The 23,081-nt window shown below is 36.1% G+C and overlaps 1 protein-coding gene across 1 annotated transcript in view; it reads left to right on the forward strand.

Annotated features, from left to right (window-relative positions):
- LOC150081840 (RING-type E3 ubiquitin-protein ligase PPIL2) overlaps nt 1-23,081 on the forward strand; it is a 353,530-nt gene that overhangs the window by 281,410 nt on the left and 49,039 nt on the right. The window contains exon 14 of the mRNA XM_090379747.1: nt 12,596-12,658. Coding sequence (XP_090235873.1) covers nt 12,596-12,658 — 63 coding nt within the window. The remainder of the gene's footprint in view (nt 1-12,595; nt 12,659-23,081) is intronic.

Here is a 23,081-nt window from a genome sequence, read left to right on the forward strand (position 1 = left end):
GTATTAGTATTAGTCGTGGCAAATGATGCAAGAAAGCAAGCTTACACAGCACCAGCCAAAAAAAAAAAAAAAAAAAAAGCCTTTTCACCTATCCATCCCCTCCAATAGTTTGCCTAGTTCTTCCTAGAATTTATTCCAGCTATCCACTTCCAAAACATGACGGAAGTTTGTTCCAGCAATCAACAACCCATTGGCTAAAGGCAAATTCTGCTCATCTGTTCTGCAACCATTCTTCCTCAATTTGAATTTATGCCCACTCATCTGCATAGTCTGAGCAAGAGAAAGAATCATCATTAGCATTGAGCTTGCTCAATTCATTCAAAACATTAAACATCTGTATATCATGCACAAAACCTCATGTGTTGCCCTGACAGCCTTTCTGCACTTCTCAGATAATTTCATATCTGACTGCACACTTACCCCCAGATCTTTTTCATTTTCCACTACCCTGCATATAGTACCACACAACTGTTAATTAATTTCGGATTACTGTTACCCATATGCAGTATTTTGCATTTTTAAGTTTTAAACCTTAATTGCCATTTATCAGCCCAACCGCCCAATTTTTCTACATCTCGTTGCAGTAGCATACCATCATTACTGTCATTAACCACCCGGCAGCTTTCATATCATCTGAAAACTTAGACATTAAGTCTGATATACCTTCATCAGTATAATTAATAAATACAGAAAACCACTGGTCCAGCACCGAACCCTGTGGGGTGCAACTGATAACATTAGTCCAAGAAGAGCAGTGTCCTTAATAACAACTTTGTCTTCTCCCACTCAACCATCCCATTATCCATAGCAATAACTTGCCTTTAATTCACACTGCTGCGATTTGTACAGCAGTCTGTTATGTGCAACAGTATCAAAAGCTTTCCTGAAATCCAAGTACACAATATCAAAATTAATTTTTGCTTCCAGTTCCTTTGTTGCTGCATCATAGTATCCAATAAGATTGGTCAGGCAAGATAATGCCTTAAAAAATCCATGCTAAAACATTAATGTAGCTAGACTAGTTTATATTTACCATAGGCTTCTGTAGCACCTGATAATTTATATGCAGCCCATGTATTTTTATTCTCAGTGCCTCTGTAGCCAGGTGGGAAGGAGCAGCAGTGTGTAGCACACGCTTCTTGATTAGACCGGGGTTCGAGCCCATTACCACCAAATATGGAGGATGCGGAAAGGTCAGGGAATGACCACCACATATCCCAGAGCAATATGGCCTTAGTTGCTAATGCTCCTAAAAACCAAATAACAAACAAGCATTTTTATTCTCTGTCACATGTCTCAACAATTCATCTGATATCCAAGTCTTGAACTGTATTTCTTGGTATGAAATTTGTTATTGGTGTCAGAATTTGTTGTTGGTAACATTATTAGTTATTTCCCACTGTATAGAATTTTAAAGCTGTCTGAGACCCCTCTAGTCTCTTTTATGAAAGCAAAAAAATCCTTCCCTTTTACCCTTGATGATAGTTGCATCTTCAGGTGAATTCTACATCAATACACTGATCACTGCCACCTAGTGTGTGGTTTCTTTATCTGCAGATTCTTAATGCATGAAGAATCACTGCTGATAATCAGATCAAGGGTATTGCTCTCTCTAACATGTTATAGAAAAGTCATCCAGTAAATCCAAAAATTGTTAAATCTACTACTGATACTATTTGTACAAGACTATTAGTAGTAGTGTGGAGAGTAGTCCCAATGCTATGTAAATGATTAAGCTGATTAAATAAATAGAATTATTAGGTAAGGTACCTGAATGTATGCAATACAACTGTATATTTGTATTGTTGGTATCTGCAGTGTGCTCTTACCTCATTCTTTGCCTTGTCTCGCCATGCACTCGTTCTCTCTCTCTCAACATTGAGGGGAGAGGCAGAAAACCAAGGTTTTCTGTCTCTTAGAAAAGACAAAGAATAAGATTATACCATACTGCAAAAATATTCAAGATGGTAGATTCTCTTCATCATTTCACTTTTGGTAATATCACAAGAATTTACCTATCTATGTGCTTGCCAATTCTGTATCACCAGCTGGCAATGGACTGCTACCACAAATCCATTACAGAATGATGGATTTGTGGTAGCAGTCAATTTCCAATTATCAGGTTCCAATTATGTAATAATATGATATAGGTGCAGAAGCTGTATGTCGTATGTAACTGAAATAATATTATAAACAGTGGAAAAATTATTCTCATGTCCTCTGAAAATTTATGGGTTGATTCAAAAGTTTGGTGGAATAATGAATGTCGAGAAGGAAAAAAGAACAAAATCGTGTCGAATCAATTCCATCATAATCCCTATTCTTCTATGATTATTCCTTCTGCTAGGCAAGGTTTTTGTTTATTCTTTATATATTTATCTTGCTTGCATATTATGGTTTATCAACTGATAATTGTATGACCTAAACATATTCCAATTTTCTAGTCACCTGATAATATTCTGTTATAAAATGGGTTTTCACTGGATTTATTTAGTCTTTTATCATTTTCTCTTACTTTCTTATAACAAATGCACTTTTGTCATCTTTTTAAATTTTCTTTAATTCTATATTTCTAATTGTAACATTCATTAAGGCTTATTGATTATAGTAATGTTTAATTACTTAGTTTTATTTCTTATAAACTTTTGATTCTATATATTGTTGTTTTCATGGTTTTGAGTATTAAATTATGGTCTTTTGTTTTTCTTCCTTTCATATATCAAATGCAATTTGCTTATTTTTAATTTTTTATTTTTAACATGCTACTTAACTTCTCACTATTTCTCATGCTCTTATTCAATATATGTAATTGTAACTTTTTGAAATTATATATGGATATTGCAGCTTTCTACTTAGTTCTTGTTAACTTAATTATTAAACATCTGGCTCCTTTTACGTTTTTCCCTTATTGATATTTGGTATTAAACTTATTTGCTGGCATATAAATTTATTGGCTTATTTAACAAATTGTATTAGGGAACAGCTTTCCAGTTCCCTACTATTGTCTTCTCTTTTTCTGTGTACTGTCTCAATTTCCTTCCTTTTCTGAATTTTAGAATAACTTCAAGGGCACTTTGACACTGTTTCTATACTTCTTTTTTCCCCACTGTCTTTTAACCCTTTTTAATCCCAAAATTATCTCTTATACCTTATACCTATACATGATTAACATTAACTTGGTCATGATTAACTGCCTTCATTTTTTCTTATTTAATTCATTGCCAAGACCTGTTTAGAGGTGGGATCTTATATCCAGCATACTTAAGTACTTATCTTTATTAGTAGTGGTTCCTACCTACTATCATGATATTTTTATTTTTGCAGAGTCTGCTATAACTTCATTCTTTGCCTTTTCTTGCCATATCTTGACTTTTCTTTCTTTCCACCATCTACCAACAATACAAATGCACAATTGTATGGCATACATTCAGATACCTTAATTAATCATTGTATTTAATTAATCAATCTAAAAATTTATTATCATTTACATATCATTAGGACTACTAGCCTTTGCTAGTTTTCCCTTACCTATTTAGACACTCAGGATGTTCAAAACACCCTGTTGTCCATTTTTTTAAAACACCATGTTGTCCATTCATTCTTTGCCTTTTCTTGCCATATCTTGACTTTTCTTTCTTTCCACCATCTATCAACAATACAAATGCACAATTGTATGGCATACATTCAGATACCTTAATTAATCATTGTATTTAATTAATCAATCTAAAAATTTATTATCATTTACATATCATTAGGACTACTAGCCTTTGCTAGTTTTCCCTTACCTATTTAGACACTCAGGATGTTCAAAACACCATGTTGTCCAAGATAGATTGATGGTTGTAGTTCTGAAGATATTGGCTATGATAAGTTATCTTACTAATTATTCCTGGTATTATTCACAGTATCTTTTATGCTTCCCTAAATATTTTTGGCCTCAGTTGAACAACAAATTTAAATAGTTCTCTATGATATAAGGATATTATCTTTAAATTATGATATAAGGATATTATCTATGAAGTTTAACTAGATAGTATGAATCAGAGCTGTAATAACTCAATATGTTCTACGTTGATAATAATATTAGTAAATAAATAAGAGGAGTTAACCTCAATATAGTACGTGGAACACTTCCGTATGATACCCTCCAGAAATTAAAACGGAAAAAATCGACAACTTACCGGAACATTAAAGTAAAATATAAATAATTAAATAATCAATTTAACACAATTCAAAATCAATTTAAAACAATTAAAATTCAAATTAACGCAATTAAAAGAATCTAACGAAAATATTCAAAACGATTTTCCTTCCTGAAGCTGACAATGCTTTTCGACCGACTGTCGTGATCACAGGAACGAAAATTACCGAATCAGGCTAAACCTGCAACTTAAATAGTGATTATATGTCTTCGCGCATGCGCGTAAAGGTCCACGCATCGGAGAACATTAACAGAATTCTCATGTAATTTAATTTCAACGGTTTCTGCAATTAATAGTCGCGTATAATTACGTTGAACATTAAGTATTTTGGCCTCGTTAAATAAAAAAGTATGTTTTTCGTTAATGGCATGAAAGGCTAATTCTGACGCTGCTGAACGAGAAGCACGAACAGAGGCTTCGTGTTGATTAACACGGATATTAAGAGAAAACCGGGTCGAACCCTGGTAAGACGAGTCGCAATCACCGCAAGAAATGTTGTATACTAGATCATTGATTTGTGTTGCGAACGCGGAAAGAACCGAGCGATTGTTCAGTATAGTGTGTAACTTCCGTATGGGCCTAGCTATAATTTTAAATTCGGTATCTTTAAAGAATCTGTTAAGCTGTTTGTGCCACTGTTCAACATATGGGACAGAAATAAAGTATTTTTTGATATTTCTATTGTTGATTGGTGTAGTATTTTGTATCCTATCCTTAGCTTGTACCCTAATTCGATTTATTGTGTTAATGGGATAACCCCTGTTTAAGAATCTGCTAGTTAATATTTGTATTTCTGAGTCCAAAGCAGAATCCGTCGTTGAATATTTATAGGCATTTAGAAATTGATTAAAGATAATCGATCTTTTGTAGGTGAACGGGTGGTAGCTATTATAATGTAGAAGCATACCGGTGTTTGTGGGTTTTCGATAGATGCTAAATTGTATTTTGTTCGAGTCCCGGGTAAGCGTGAAATTTAGAAAGTTTAATGACTTTGTATCCGTATCTTCCCTTTCCAATGTAAATTTGAGTCTAGAATGAATATTATTAAACGAATGTAAAATGTCTTGGATAGTAGTACTATCGGTAATAACTAGAACATCGTCCAAATACCTCCCATAGTATGTGATACGGGGACGAAAAGGTGTCAAATGTATCTGTTCAATCGTTGAGAGATAGATCTCTGACATTAAGCCACTCAGGCTCAAACCCATTGGTAATCCAAAAATTTGTTTGTACACCTTGTCTCGAAAGGTGATGTAGTTAGCTTCAACTAACAGTTTAATTAAGTGAAAAATTTCCTTAATAGGCAGCTTCGTATAATTAATCGGTGTCGAGTTTTTATTTAACATATCCCAAATAATATCTAATGTGTATTCAACGTTTACATTCGTATATAATGAGGTAACAGCTAATGAGAATAAATTGTCATTGTCGCCGAGTCTACAGTCTTTCAGATTATTAAATAATGTATCGTAATTCTTAATCCCAAATTGTATAACCTGTCTAAAAGGTTTTATAATGTTATATACATGTGTGGCTAAGGTTGAAAATGCCGAGTTCCTGTAGGAAACAATAGGTCGAATCGGAAATCCAGGCTTGTGTAATTTTACCTGACCGAAAAGTGCAGGAATATTGTATGTTCTGGACTTCAATTCCTTCAACTGAACCATAGTAATGTAGTCGTTTTTACGATATGTGGTTAACGTTTTATTGTATTGATTTACCAAATTGGTAAACAGTGCCTGGTCCACTTCACGATAAGTGGAGGTATCAGACACAACTGAATCTAACTTATTAATATAATCATGTTTATCTAGTATTACCACTGTATCTCCTTTATCAGCCCTCTGTATAATAATGTCCTTATTTTCTTGAAGTTCTCGTAAAGCTGAACTTTCATGTGTATTCAATTTAGGAAGTCGCGTTTCTTTTATGTTATTCACTACTTGGTTAACTTGTTGAATAAATACATCTTTTTGTGGAACGCTACGAAGTCCAAATTCAATATCAATTACGCATTGTTTTTTTGGCAGCTTTCGAGGTGGTAAATTATAATTTAATCCTTTGGATAAAAGTGAAATCTGGTCCTGCGATAGTGTACACGAGGAAAGATTTGTAACCTGTTGATATGTCGGTTCGTTGGATACTGGGTGAGGGGGTGTTCGTGAACTAGCCGACATATTCTGAGGTAGTGCGTTATGTGTCTGTGGGGGGGATGTCACCCAACTCGTGTGAACTTGGTCGCAGGCTCGCGACAATGTGTTAGAATTCGCATAAACGTGTCTTGAACTATTCGATAATGTTTGCAACTTATTAACGTGTCTGTTTTTTATTTCTGAGGCTTGTGCTTCCCGTCGCAAATCTATGGAGGTCTTCAATACAGACCAATCATTCGGGTGTAGATAATTTTTTACTTTATCGCGAAGCTTCCTAACCTGGGAAAGGTATTTTTGTTTATTCGAATATCTAGATTTTAAGGCAAGCTTAACAATATTACGTGATGTCGCCAGTGTTAGTTGTTTTATGCCTGAAATTTTTTGATTTAAATTCACCCTGGCAAACTTCGGAACGATGTTGTTTTGAAGGCAATATTTTAGGAAAGAAATATGGTAATTTTGGGCCGAGTACTTTAGTGTAGATTTAATGTAATTTTGTACCAAGCCATTCAAAAAATCTCCCATAATTGTGTGTATCGATTGTATACTACTGGAGAGACAGGAAGTGAATGAAATAGTCAATAAGAGTTTTAAAATAATTAGATAGTATGAATCAGAGCTGTAATAACTCAATATGTTCTACGTTGATAATAATATTAGTAAATAAATAAGAGGAGTTAACCTCAATATAGTACGTGGAACACTTCCGTATGATACCCTCCAGAAATTAAAACGGAAAAAATCGACAACTTACCGGAACATTAAAGTAAAATATAAATAATTAAATAATCAATTTAACACAATTCAAAATCAATTTAAAACAATTAAAATTCAAATTAACGCAATTAAAAGAATCTAACGAAAATATTCAAAACGATTTTCCTTCCTGAAGCTGACAATGCTTTTCGACCGACTGTCATGATCACAGGAACGAAAATTACCGAATCAGGCTAAACCTGCAACTTAAATAGTGATTATATGTCTTCGCGCATGCGCGTAAAGGTCCACGCATCGGAGATCAAATATGGCCGCCGAACATTAACAGAATTCTCATGTAATTTAATTTCAACGGTTTCTGCAATTAATAGTCGCGTATAATTACGTTGAACATTAAGTATTTTGGCCTCGTTAAATAAAAAAGTATGTTTTTCGTTAATGGCATGAAAGGCTAATTCTGACGCTGCTGAACGAGAAGCACGAACAGAGGCTTCGTGTTGATTAACACGGATATTAAGAGAAAACCGGGTCGAACCCTGGTAAGACGAGTCGCAATCACCGCAAGAAATGTTGTATACTAGATCATTGATTTGTGTTGCGAACGCGGAAAGAACCGAGCGATTGTTCAGTATAGTGTGTAACTTCCGTATGGGCCTAGCTATAATTTTAAATTCGGTATCTTTAAAGAATCTGTTAAGCTGTTTGTGCCACTGTTCAACATATGGGACAGAAATAAAGTATTTTTTGATATTTCTATTGTTGATTGGTGTAGTATTTTGTATCCTATCCTTAGCTTGTACCCTAATTCGATTTATTGTGTTAATGGGATAACCCCTGTTTAAGAATCTGCTAGTTAATATTTGTATTTCTGAGTCCAAAGCAGAATCCGTCGTTGAATATTTATAGGCATTTAGAAATTGATTAAAGATAATCGATCTTTTGTAGGTGAATGGGTGGTAGCTATTATAATGTAGAAGCATACCGGTGTTTGTGGGTTTTCGATAGATGCTAAATTGTATTTTGTTCGAGTCCCGGGAAGTTTAACATTGACAAATGTAAAGTACTACATATGGGAAGCAGTAATCCCAGAGTAACGTATCAACTCTGTGGTACCACACTGACAGTGGTAGAGAATGAAAAGGACCTGGGGATAACTGCGCAGGCAGATATGAAGTTTTCTGAGCAGTGCAGACAATCTGCAAGATTAGTTCATGGTGTCTTGTCAATGATATACAGGAATTTTCTAGCAGGGATAAGGAGCTGATTATCCCCTTGTATGAGGCAATGGTTAGGCCACACCTTGAGTACTGTATACAGGTCTGGAGGCCTCATTTTAAGGAGGATGTAGAGCTGTTGGAACGCGTACAGAGAAGGGCAACAAGATTAGTAAATGTAATAAAGGGTTGCTCTAACGAATAAAGGATTAAGTTTTGTAAATTACAGTGTCTGGAGACTAGGCACCTGCGAGGTGATCTGATTGAGGTGTATAAAGCCTTGAATGGTTTGAGCATGCTCACTGCGGATGGGATTCTTCCTCTTGCTAAGAATAATCGCCTGAGAGGACATAAATTCAAATTGAGGAAAGACGGTTGTAGGATAAATGTGCGGAAGTTTGCCTTTAGCCAGAGGGTTTGTTGACTGGTGGAACAAACTTCCATCTGTCATTGTAGTTGATAGCTTAATTAGATTCAAGGCAGAACTTGACAAGCATTTGGAGTGAGTGGATGGGTGAAATAAGGGTTTTTTTTTTGGCTGATGCTATATAAGCTTGCTTCCTTGCATCATGTGCCTTTGCTAATGCTAAATTATTTCTAATTTATTCTTTCTTAATTACTGTCTGCAATTCAGTTTTATTTATATATGTTTTTCAAGTGTATTAATTTCTCACCTTCTTTAAACGTTCTTCTTTTCTTATTATTCTTCCTACTTTCCTTTACTTATTCTTAGTTTGGCAATCTTTACAAATCCATCACATCTACTTATTCTCACATTAAATTCATCCTTAAGTACATATTTTAACATTATGTTCTTCTAAGCTGCTTTGTATACAGAGTGAAGAAATATTGCTTTCGGTATGGTCTGTCCTTCATTTATGCAAGATGTCCTGTATACATTTTGCAGGCTTTTCACCTTTATCATAAATGTTCAATGAGTTTTAGATCCAAAAATTTAACTTCCAATTACTTAAATAATAATTATTTACAAAACAAAACACTGTTGTACAATACATGAACTTCCTGACTTACATAAGGGTTGCAATCTGCGGGATGCTACGTAAGTTGGAATTTCCCTCATGCTCGTGCAGCACTCACAACTGTGCTCGCTGAATTGATTGAATGGAAAAAGAAACATTCGACAAACATGTAAATAGAATTATTTATTGTATTTATTCAGTTGATTATCTCATGTGGGGGAAAAATTACAAAAGCGTGCAATTTTAAAAAAATTCAAAATCATAAAATTATAAAAAAAAGAGAGGAGGCAGGCATAACATCAGAAAATTTTATCTCTCGAGCATCATTACCAGAATCAAAGTCTTCAGCTGATAAGTATGCTGCTGCGGAGTTTTAGAAGGGGTTAGCCGCTCAACCTTATGATTGTTTGTTTGTTTGTTTGTTTGTTGTTGGGTTTTATTGGTGCATTAGCAACTAAGGCTATAATGCACCAAAACCTGGTCATTATAAAATAAAAATTTTTTTTTTTCAGTGGCCTAAAGAATTAGGTCACCAAGTCAAAGTATAAAAAAACAAGTATAAACGGTAAAAAACAAATATCAATAATCAAGTAACAATAACAAAGTAGATATTTTAAATATGAGTAAAATGGTTTACTGATTTCAAAAAGCTAAAAATAGCAGATACATGGTCATTGTCAGATAAAATCTGACTGAGTGTATAAGGCTCAGGCAGATGATTAAAAGCAGTAAAATGGATATTACTGAAATCTGGACAATCAATTAAAATGTGTCTAATTGATAAAATTGTGCCACAAGACTCACACATAGGAGGGTCATCAACCCTCAGCAATCAACCTTATGATAGAACATATTAATGGATAACTGGACGGTGGCTTTTTTCTTTTCATTGTAGATGTCTTTGTAGCAAGCAAGCATATCATTCACCCCTCAGTTAACTTTTAAGAATTGTTCACTGTCAGGATCCATTTTCTCAAACCTCGCCATTGCCGATGCAATTTCACGAAATGCCACTGCCATCTCTCTGGTGATGAAACGACTTGGCTCCTCATTTGGTTCATCTTGAGCTTCATCAGCATTTTCTTCTTTCACTATTGCTGCCTGCAAATCACAAAATTTCTCTGCAGCTGCAGAATCGGTACTGGCAACTTTACCGCATACTTTAACGTTGTGGAAACAGCACGATTCTTGAACCTATTAAACCACCCGTTGTTTGCCATGAACTTGGGTTGGGGTTCACCCTACTTATCCTTAATATCTTTATAAATACTTGTTGCTTTTGCTTGAATGGTCATTAGACTCAGAGGCACTCACTTCTGAATCTGATTTTCCATCCATATTATTAACAGCTGTTCCATCTTTGATGTAGCACCTGAATGCTGTTTTGTGATCACCATTGATCTTAAGTGCATTGATCCTTTGACATGTTCTTTTATATGCACACTCTCCTTTAAAATAGTATTCACTGTTGAAACAGTGAGATCTAATTCCCTTGCAATAGATGACAAACTTTATCCTGCTTTGTACTTCTTAATCATTTTCATCTTCATTTCTAAATCAATTTTGTTTCATTTCCTGGCACTATCACCACTTGCACTTTTCGTTGGTTGCTTTCCCTTCATCATTGTAATATGTAAATAGGAATGAAGAGAAGTTTCTGAAGATTTGTTTTTTTATATGATTGAAGATTTCATTGAAGGGGGAACACATTTCACCATAATAACGTAAAAACCCACACAATTGCAGTTATTGGTATTATCACAAATGCAATAAGATCGAGTTTACTACCCATTTATAATTTGATGCACTAACAGGAAAGCCCAATAAATGAGAAAGTGCAAATTGTTTTTATTGTTTTATGGTCATGACCTCCAGAAACGTGCTTTAGAAAAATATCATAAAGGCGTTCAAAATTGATTCTTATAACAGGAACATATGATAAAAGTGTAGTGCAATTTCCATTATAAATATGACCTTTTAGAGAGATAAACAGCTTAGTAATATAGCAAAATTTTCAATTTTAAAGGACTTGGAACAATTACAAAAAAAAAAAAAAAAATGTGTTATTGGGTTTACATTACAATATTTTCACGATACCTCCATTTATTTCTACGGTACTTTCACAATACCTCCATTTATTTCTCCATTTATTCCAACTGTAATCAAAAGCCTTTTAAGATTTTTTTAAGTTTGCACCGGCCAACAAAAACTTACATAAAGTTGAATTTCCGTAAGTTGAGTAATACGTAAGTCGGAGTGTTCCTGTATTAAAGGAATTGTTTCAAAGTGCAACAAGCAGTGCTGCTTCTGCCTACATACATGCAAAAATTAAATGAAATTCAGGCTACCAAATGAAAATTAATAAATTCCTGAATAGATTAATAGGGATTAACACTCATCCAGGGAAGGACGGCAGCACAATATCCTACAAAAAATATGGCTCACCGCTGCCTGAAACACACAAGAAAACCACCTGCTACTCCAGCCTTCAGGGTGAAATTCACCCTGAAGACTGGAAAATTCCCAAAATACTCTCATTTTTTTCATAGCAAAAGAATCTTGGATGCTTCTGTACTATCAAGACAGACTCAACAGAAGACATGCCTTAAATATAGTTAACTGAATATGAAACATCTCAGACTGAAAGACAATGTGAATTTTCAGGTTGACTGAAGTTAATCAACAGGCCAAAATATAATAGACTCACTTAGTCTGCAACGAAGTTCAGGTAGTCCACAACTATCTGGCATCCTTGCACGTGTATTGGGGATTTACAAGAAAAGCCTCTATCAGTGGCAGTGTGATATTTCTGGCACTGAGTTTTCATTTCAAAAGCCTTTTAAAGCATGGTACTTGCCTGTGGTTGCTACTGCTGAATTCTGCTTACATTGGTCACATCAGTCAAATATATTCACCAAATGAATATTCAGTATGCATATTCATTTGGTGAATGTATTTGCATTGTTCACTGTGTAGGTAATATAAATTATTCTTTGTTACTGTTATAATTCAAAACTAGCATTCCACTGCATAAAAATATAGCATTTGACAGTCACCATCCCTTTTGCATGATAGGCTACTCTAAGGCTGTCTCATCAGCTTATTTAGAGACAACTTTTACTTTTGTCATTGGCATTACTTTTACTATCACAATATTTTATTGAAAATAATTTTTCTTCTTTACTTTCTTAGCATACTCAAGCAAAAAAAAAAAAAAAAAAAAAACCTTTAAGCAAGTTGTTGTTGGGAGTGCTATTATAATTGTAAACATTTCCATTTTGTCTTGTATTAGCCAACTATGTATACTTTTTTCCAACTATTTGTAGGAGGATATAATACTGATAAAAGCCACGGTATTTGTTGACCCCTACGAGGAAGTAGATGAATTGGTAAGTTTTAATTAATTAACTTGATACCATTTGACATCAAACTTCCACATATACAGAAAAAAAAATATGACATTATGTTCAGGACCTAAGCTTACCCTTGCAAAAGAACATTCTTTTGCAAGGGTAACATTCTGCACTATCATATAGTTCCGATTCTGACTATTTTACTGTTGTATGAACATGAATTTCAGCTGATATACTTTGCTTAAGTTGAAATACTATGAATTTATTTTGTGAGGAAAAAAAATTTTTTTTTTTTATGAACAAAGAGTTAATTGAAAACAAGCAAAAGAATTGCATTTTTGCAAAAGGCCAAAAATGAATATTTAAGCTTAGCTACATTTTTATTGTCACTTTGACATACACCAATGAGCCAAAACATTAGACCAGAAAGTCGTTATGCAAATCGAAGCAGCTGCAGGTGAACTACGGCACATGCGCAGGTAGGGACACTGTATAAAAAACATCAGTCTGATACTGAGCTCCGTTAAACCCCAGGGACTCGCATCTGTTGTAATGGCACACCCAGGGTCCCGAGCTGGATATCACCATTCTTCTGTTTCTTGGTGATTCCCTTCTACTTCTCTCTCTCTGGGTAACTCGGAAATTTTTTTTTTTTTGGCTGGTGCAGCATAAGCCTCAGGTTTCCTTGCACTATATGGCTAGTAATGATAATAATAATCAGTGTTACTCTGTGGGCAAACCCATGAACCGCCAGCAAGGTGTTGGACGACCACAGCTCATTGATGCTCGAGGTGAGCAAAGGCTCTCCCGGATGTATGTGGCAACAGAAGGGTGACTATGGCACAACTCGCTGTTGATTGGAATTCTGGTGATGGGAGTAATGTGTCAAAACACACAATACATCAAACCCTACTGAAAATGGGGCTGTGTAGCTGCAGGCCGCTCAGTGCCCATGCTAACCATAGTTCACTGGCGACAGTGCCTACAATGGGCACACGAGCATCGAAACTGGACCTTGAGTGATTGGAAGAAGGTAGTCTGGTCTGATGAATCATGTTTCCTTTTGCACCATGTGGATAGCCAGGTATGTGTGCTTTGTTTACCTTGGGAAGTGATGGCGCCTGGATGCACCGTGGGACGAAAAAATGCCGGTGGTGATGTTCTGCTGGGATACCCTGGGTCCAGTCATCCACGTGCCGGGGAGCACTCTGATGTCTACCACTTACCTAAATGTCATTGCTGACCAGGTACACCCTTTCGGGGCAGCGGTCTTCCCCTCTGGCAGTGCCATCTTTCAGCAGGATAATGTGCCATGCCACACTGCCCAGATTGTTCGAGACTGGTTCGTGGAGCATGAGGAAGATTACCAGGTATTGCCCTAGCCTTCAAATTCCCTAGACATCAGTCCCATCAAGCATCTGTGGTATGTGTTGGAACAGCAAACTCCGATCTGTGGCATCTCAACCACTGACCTTACAGGAGTTAAAAGATCTGCTGGTTATGTATTGGTACCAGATACTACAAGACACATTTAGAAATCTTGTAGCATCCATGCCTTGCTGGGTACAAGCTGTTTTGGCTGCATGTGGAGGACTAACATCATATTAGGTGGTCATAATGTTTTGGCTCATTGATGTATATTCACAGTTATTATTCATAGACTTGAATTGTCTGCAGTGTCAATTTAACATGCTGATCAGACAAGACCAAAGCTAGATCTTGAGAGAAACTTCACAGAATTATTCACTTTCTGTGTGTAAAGCAACAGAAATTTATTGCTAAATTAAAATTTTTGATGTAATATCACATCAACATGTGACTAAATGATACAGATGGTAGCAAAGGATTTTCAACAAATAATTGTACCCAAATGCAGCAGCATACCAAGAACATCACCAATCAAGATGAATGTAGTGTGAAACCGGTTTGGTTTGGATTTAAGAAGTCCCAAATGATAGTGACTGAGTGATTTGAAAGGCCACTTATATTCTTTTTAGAGAAGTCTAGAGAACTCTTTTTTCTAAAGAAGTACTGGATCTTATCTCGTGTTCCACTTATAGCATTGCTGCTGACCACTAGAATTGTACTGCTATCTGCTAGTAACATAATGCCATTTAGTGTGTGGCTCCCCCCCCCCCACCACCACCACCATTACCACTTGATCACTGACTAGCACCATTCTTTCTTTCTTTCTGTAATGGGGCTTGAAACCTAAGTAATCACACAGGTTTCACCAGTAAGTTGAAACCTGTGCAAAAAAGACCACATGACTTGCAGCACAAACAAATCAAACAGATGAGATTGAGTGAGATTATCTAGCCATCCAGGGGGGGAAAAAACAAGACATGTAATAGAAGAGGCATGTGATGCAAGAAAGCAAGCTTATGTAGCATCAGCAAAAAAAAAAAAAAAAAAACATTTCACACATCCATTCCCTCTAAACATTTGTCCAGTTACTCCTTGCTCCTTGAATTTATTTAAGCTATCAACTTCCACAACTACAGATGGAAGCTTGTTCCAGCAATCAATTACCCGCTGGCTAAAGGCAAATTTCCACACATCTATCTACAACTGTCTTTCCTCAATTTGAATTTATGCCCCCTCAAATTCGTAATCTGAGGAAGAATCCCATCAGAACTGAGACCTGCTCAACCTATTCGGTGCCTGATATACCTCAATCAGATCACCTCGCAGATGCCTAGTCTCCAGATGCTACAATTTGCAGAACTTAAGCCTTTCTTGGTAAGGCTACCCATTCATTTCCCTCACCAATCTTGTTGCTCTTCTCTATACATGCTCAAGCAACTCTACATCCTTCCTAAAATGAGGCCTCCAGACCTGTATGCAGTACTCAAAGTGTGACCTGACCATTGCCTTATACCAGTGGTTCCCAAACTACTGAGATTTACAGACCCTTTCAAAAATCAAAAAAGTTTGCGGACCCCTATATGCCTGTTTCACCAAATATTTCTCTGTGCGTATATATTTATGAATACTGGGTTTTCTGAAAAGAAAATTCAGTTTTATATTTAAAACAACTCGACTTCGTTCTTATTTTTACATAAATACAGGGTGTTTATAAAGTCCTTCTGCAGTTTTAAATTTTCATAATTCCGTTCTATATATATATGATAAAAGCAACTGTAAAAAGAGTAAGGGAAAGAATTTATTACAGTTTTACATACATTTATTCTTGGGATTGTTAATTCTCAACGTGTCCACCGTCATTACGTATACAAACTGAGATACGATTTGCAGTTGATTTTCAGTAATACTGAAATCCCGTTAGTTATCCTAGTCCAAAGATCGTCTAAAGAGTGAAGTTTTGTTGAATAAACAAGTCTTAACATTTCCCCATAGAAAAAAATCGAATGGGCTCAAATCTGTTGAACGTAGTGGCCAAGAGATCAGTCCACCTCTTCTAATCCATTTGTTAGGAAATTTTTCATTCAGAAACTGCCCAACACTGAGAGCAAAGTGACAGGGTGCACTATCTTGCTGAAACACTATGACCTATAAGTCCTAAACGATAGTTCAGGAATAAAGTAATTCTGCAGCATTTCCAAATAACTCATTTCCATATAACCTGCCTTATTAATAATGAGTTAATAAACCATGATCTGTGGCCAGGTTCCAGATCGTGGTTTATCATTGACAGAACCTGTTTCTTTAAAAATTTTCATCCAGTTAGTTATGGAATTCCTGTGTGATGCATCTTTGTTGTAATGGGTTCTAAATCTTTTTTGTACTGCGATTTCAGACTTCAACTCAGCCAACCACAACACACAATTTACTTTCTCTTCTATTGAAGCCATTTGGTCAAGCCTAATTCTGCAAAAAATAATAATAATAATAAAATTTTTGCTAAACTACAATAAAATAAATGAATTACTCTTAGTACATACTAAACTTCACTAAATTACATTTCCAACATTTTTTACGGATTGATTTTATCATGTATAGAATGGAAGTTATGAAAATTTAAAATCGCACAAGGAATTTATGACCCTGTATATAATAATAAATTTATTTAACATCAATTTGCTATACACAGAGTGTCCGTTTCACAGATGCCAAGGGGTCTGCAGACCCCAGTTTGGGAAACACTGCCTTATACAAAGGGATAATCACCTTTTCCCTACTAGCAAAATTTCTGTATATCATTGACAATATCTCATGACCTGCTCTGGCAGTCTATCTGCACTGCTCAGAAAATTTCATATCTGACTGCACAATTATTCTCATGTCTCTTTCATTTTCTACCACCCTAAGTGTAGTACCATACACGCACAGTTGATATGTTTTGCTGGTTGTTGTTATTGGGTTTTTAGGAGCATTAGCAACTAAGGCCATATTACTCCGGGGATGTGTAGTGGTCATTCCCTGACCTTTCCGTATTTGGTGGATCACTGGCTCGAACCCTGGTCTAATCAAGAAGCGTGTGCTACGCACTGCTGCTCCTGCCCACCTGGCTACGGAGGCGCCATCGTTTTGCTGGGGTTACTTCTATCCATATGCAGTACTTTGCATTTGTCAATGTTAAACTTAAGTTGCCACTTCTCAGGACATCTGCCTACATTTTCTAGATCCTGCTGCAGTAGCACACCGCCATTACTGTCATTAATAAACGTGCCAATCTTTGTATCATCTGCAAACTTCAACATTAAGCCTGATATACCTTCATTGTTTTCTGCAGCAGCATATTCAAGAGGCAACCAGAGAGGGTAATACTCTTGATCTGGTTATCAGCAGTGATCATTCGTGTATTAAGAATTTGCAGATAAAGGAACCACTAGGTCGCAGTGATCACAGTGTACTGATGTGGGATTTACGAAAGATATAATTACCATCAGGGGTAAAGGAAAGGGTTTTTGCTTCCATAAAGAGAACTACAGTGGTCGCAGACAGTTTTTAAATTCTGTACAGTGGGACCAACTGATGAAGTTACCAACAGCAAATTCTAAGTGGGAAGCATTCAAGGAATTAATAATAGAAGCTACTAAATGTTTCATACCTGTTAAGAAATATTGTTCAATGTTTAGGCCTAAATGGTTGTCAAATGAACTAATGAGACTCGTGGCAGAGAAGAAAAATGCATGGGATGCATATAACTTATCAGGCGACACAGAAGCCTATGGCAGATATAAGCTAGTCTGTAATCAAGTCAAAAAGGAGGTTAGGCAGGGGAAGGTAGATTACGAGAAATCTTTGGCAAAGGATGATAAGAAAACAGCAAGGAATTCTTTACTTATATAAACTCTAAAAGGAAGGGGATTAATCAGATTGGTCCACTTCATATCGATGTTTCAACTGTTGATGATCCTGCTAAGGTATCAAACAAACTTATTTTGTATCTACATTCACACATGAGGAGTTATTAAGAATTGAAAATGTCAGAAGGTTATGAAATTGTAGCAGGGTGCTTAATGATTTTGTAATAACTGAGAGCAAAGTGGAGGAGAAATTGTTGAAGATAAACATAAGAAAGGCACCTGGACTCGATGGGATCTATCCAGTTATATTAAAGGAGGCGGCAAAGGAACTAAGCAATCCCTTAGCCATAATTATGAGAGCATCCTTGGAATCAGGGGAGGTCCCCACGGATTGGAGGTGTACAAATGTATCCCCAATTCACAAAGGGGGATCCGAAGGGTGACATGAGTAATTACAGACCAGTTAGTTTAACTTCTGTTCCGGGTAAAATAATGGAGTCATTGATTAAAGATGCATTGCAGGATCTCATCTAGACAAGACTGCAGCAATAATTCAGTCACAGCATGGGTTTGTTAAGGGGAAGTCTTGTCTGACAAATTTGATTGGATATTATGATGTGGTTACAAAGGAACTGGATGCAAAAAATGATTTTGATATCATATACTTGGATTTCAGGAAAGCTTTTGACACTGTTGCGCATGGAAGATTACTGTACAAATTGGAGCAGAATGGCATTAAGGGTAAGTTGCTACAATGGATAAAAGGATGGTTGCGTGGTAGAAGACAGAGGGTAGAAATCAATGGGCACTGCTCTTCGTGGACTAATGTTATTAGTGGAGTCCCTCAGGGTTAAGTGTTGGGTCCACTGTTGTTTTGTATATTTATCAATGATATTGATGTAGGTATATCAGGCTTAGTGTCGAAGTTTGCAGATGATACAAAGGTTGGTCAGGGTTGTTGATCACAGTAATGGCAGTGTGCTACTGCAACAGGATCTAGAAAATTTGAGAAGTGGTAACTGAACTTTAACATTGACAAATGCAAAGTACTGCATATGGGTAGAAGTAAGCCCAGAGGAATGTACCAACTCTGTGGTACATTCATTTTCTACCACCCTACACTTAGGGTGGTAGAAAATGAAAAAGATCTGGGAGTAATTGTGCAGTCAGATATGACGTTTTCTGAACAATGCAGACAGGCTGCAAGAGCAGGTCATGGGGTTTTGTCAATGATATACAGGAATTTTGCTAGCAGGGGAAAAGGAGGTGATTGTCCATTTCTTTCACCAATTCCAAAATTTCCTATAGTTCCCCTTTCTGTGCTGTTTTGTCCCTTTCCAACCTTAGCATTGAAGTCCCTCATAATGATGGTGTAGTGAATTTTCTGTTCATCTAGAAGTCTTTCAATTTCGGCGTACATTTCTTCAGCCTCTTCATCATCATGGCTCAATGTTGGTGCATTTATCCTTATAATGTTTAGTTTGTACATCTTAGAAATCCTGAGTAGTAATCTTGAAACCCTTGGTGATATACTTTTGAACTCCAAAATGCTGTTTTTTAAATCTTTATAGACTAAAAAGCCAATTACGATTATGAGTTGTTACCAATCATGTGCTGCTTGGGATATTGCTAATTGGAGACTACCATGAAACATTTCTATGTCAAAAATTATGCACAAAAATTTATCAGATGTGACCACATTTGTTGGAAGCTTGTCCATTTCTGATTAGTATTCTTCTGATTTTGTCTATATAACCCCTTCTCAGACACTATTTTGTGAGAAATGTTTTTGTAGATTTTCCTTGCATAAACAGGAAGAACTAGCCTTTACTACATGTGTAACTAATTAGGAGATTGATAAGATCACAGAGAAGTAAGTTATGTTACTACTCTGTGGATAAGATGGTGCTGCTGTAAGTGGTAACTTTTCCGTTTTATGTGCCGTGCTCCATTCCGAGGCGTTTTAAATTGATTATGTGGTGTTGTGTTTATTCTAGGTTATGTGTTTTGCAATTAAATTTTGTATAGCTTACCATTATTTCTTATTTTGGTTGGTTAATTACATGACCAGTTGTAGTACGTGACTGCTTAATCTTTGGTAAGTTGCTACTCACGATTTCATTGTTCTATTAGAATATTTTGATTCAATAATAAAGATTTTGATTGACATGTATTAACCATCGGGTGTAAATATACAATAGGATGCCCCTACCCTGATTTCCCTAGGGCGTGCTCCTCCGAAGTAGTCATGTGACAATATGACGTCATAAGTAATACCTAATAATTTGGCCAGACATTCGTTAATCTCCTAAGCTATATTTATAAGATTGCACTCATATGTGCCAGTTGCAATTAACATTGGTGAATAAAGATTTTTATGTACACACTGCTGGGTTCAGGTGGCTCATTATAGCAGGTTTCAGTACAATTTTGTGAGTACAATGAGGCCAGTCACCTGTCTCACTGTATTGAAACCTTTTACTATCACCCACCTGAACCCAGTAGTGTCTGCATAAGATTCTGTATTTGTTGATGTTTGTTGCAACTGGTACACATCACTGTCATCATAATATCCTTTTAAACTGCATTTTAAGGAATGTCTGGCCATTATATTTTTAATTATTACTTATTTGACCATAAATTTATGTTTGTCATTTTGAATAATCTCAGCTGTTGTTTTAGGTTTCGATGTAATGAATGAATTGAACTGCTTTTGACTTCAGTTCTAATTTTTATTTAATTCTTTTCCTTTAATTTATTTTTATGTTTGGCATCCTATGAACACTATCATTTACCTGCTAACCAGAGCCACTAATACATTTTTTTTTTTTTATACTTCATAGAAATATAAAGAATCTGAAATCAATGAAAAATTTGGAAGACAATTCCTGTGACTAAATTCTGACTTTTTTTTGCTGAATTAGTTATTTTCTTTAACAAAAGTAATTTGTCATTCTTTCATTTAGACCACTATATGAGTTAGCATTACAATAACAACAAAAAAACAAAACAAAAAACATTACACTATATAATGAAATGCTTTTTATTTATGAATTTTCTCATTACATATGAAAAATATTTGAATTACATGTAGTCCAATGCAAATTGATTTAGTAATATCTTCGTAAAATGTCCTGTAATATATATAAAAAAGGCATGCTGGTTTAATTCTTAAAATTTAAAGCAAGGCTAAAGACTTGTATGCCCAGTACAAGAAACAAAAACAAATAAGTTAGTAATAAAAATAATAACCCCACAGAGACCAAATAGAATCCATACAGGCCTATCAGTTGTCTCCCAATGATATACAATATTATAACCAGCTGCATAACCAAGAACATAATTATGGCTAAGGTTTTTCTTACTTCCTTTGCTGCCTCCTTTAATATAACTGGATAGATCCCATCCACCACGGGTGCCTTTTTTATGGTTATCCTCAACAATTTTTCCTCCACTTTCCTCTCAGTTATTACAAAATCATCTAGCTCACTGCCAGAGTTTATTTCACCTCTGGCATTCCCCTTCCTGTTGAAAAAAAAAAGCCTTGAATTAGGATTGAATTTGAAAATGTCTGCAATTCTGCCCAGACACGATAGGAAGGAGTATATGATGAGAGCCTTGTCGATCAATTCGGTCCTGGAAAGATTGTGCAAGGCTCAAGGGGTAGAATTTTTTTCAGCCTGGTCTGTACTTGTTAACAGGAGACACTGCTTCTACAGGGATGGGATACACTTAAATAGAAAGGGTGCAAGAATATTTGCTGAAGCTATCGAGGCAGTGTTAGGTGGGTCGGAAAACTGCTAGCTTGGGGGCGATACAAGGATACAATTACGTGACTGCTTAATCTTTGGTAAGTTGCTACTCACGATTTCATTGTTCTATTAGAATATTTTCCAGCATTCATTGTTCATTCATTTTCATTGTTCTATTAGAATATTCTGCATCTTGTTTTCCAGCCTGGAAAACAAGATGCAGGATATTTCAGAGTTGTGCAAACTGGAGATGTGCAAATGTGACTCCAATTCACAAAGGAGGATCAAAAGCTGACACAAGTAATTATAGACCTGTGAGTTTAACTTCTGTTCCAGGAAAATTAATGGAGGCACTGGTTAAAGAAGCACTGCAGGATCATCTAGACAAGATTTCAGTTATAGCTCAGACACAGCATGGTTTTGTTAAGGCAAGAAAGTCTTGCCTGACCAATTTGATTGGATACTATGATGCAGTCACAAAAGAACTGGATGCAAGGAATAACTTTGATATTATATATTTCGATCTTAGAAAGGCTTTTGATATTATTGCACATGGAAGACTGCTGCACAAATTGGAACAGTGTGACATTGGAGGCAAATTGCTGCTATGGATAAAGGGATGGTTGAGAGGGAGAAGACAGAGAGTAGTAATCAATGGACACTGCTCATCGTGGACTAATGTTATTAGTGGAGTCCCTCGGGGTTCAGTGTTGGGTCCATTGTTTTTTGTATTTATAAATGATATTGATGATGGTATATCAAGCTTAATGTCCAAGTTTGCAGACGATACAAAAGTTGGCAGGCTTGTTAAGGACACTACTGTCGCTATGCTGCTGCAACAGGATCTGGAAAGGTTGAGCAGATGGGCTGAGAGGTGGCAAATGAAGTTTAACATTGACAAATGTAAAGTACTACATATGGGAAACAAACTCCAGAGCAACGTATCAATTCTGTGGTACTACGCTAACAGTGGTAGAGAATGAAAAGGACCTGGGGGTAATTGTGCAGATAGATATGAAGTTCTCTGAGCAGTGCAGATGGGCTGCAAGAGTAGCTCATGGTGTCTTGTCAATGATATACAGGAATTTTTCTAGCAGGGATAAGGAGGTGATTATTCCCTTGTATAAGGCAATGGTCAGGCCACACCTTGAGTACTGTATACAGGTCTGGAGGCCTCATTTGAAGAAGGATATAGAGCTGCTGGAACGAGTACAGAGAAGGGCAACAAGATTAGTGAATGGAACAAAGGGTTGCTCTTACAAAGAAAGGCTTAAGTTTTGCAAATTACAGTGTCTGGCGACTAGGCACCGGCTAGGTGATCTGATAGAGGTGTATAAAGCCTTGAATGGTTTGAGCATGCTCAGTGCCGAAGGGATTCTTCCTCTTGCTCAGAATAATCATCTGAGAGGGCATAAATTCAAATTGAGGAAAGACAGATGTAGGATAGATGTGGGGAAATTTGCCTTTAGCCAGCAGGTAGTTGGTTGGTGGAAC

This window comes from Mastigoproctus giganteus, chromosome 8, assembly GCF_048544385.1.
Source record: "Mastigoproctus giganteus isolate SK-2022 chromosome 8, ASM4854438v1, whole genome shotgun sequence".
NCBI lineage: Eukaryota > Metazoa > Arthropoda > Arachnida > Uropygi > Thelyphonidae > Mastigoproctus > Mastigoproctus giganteus.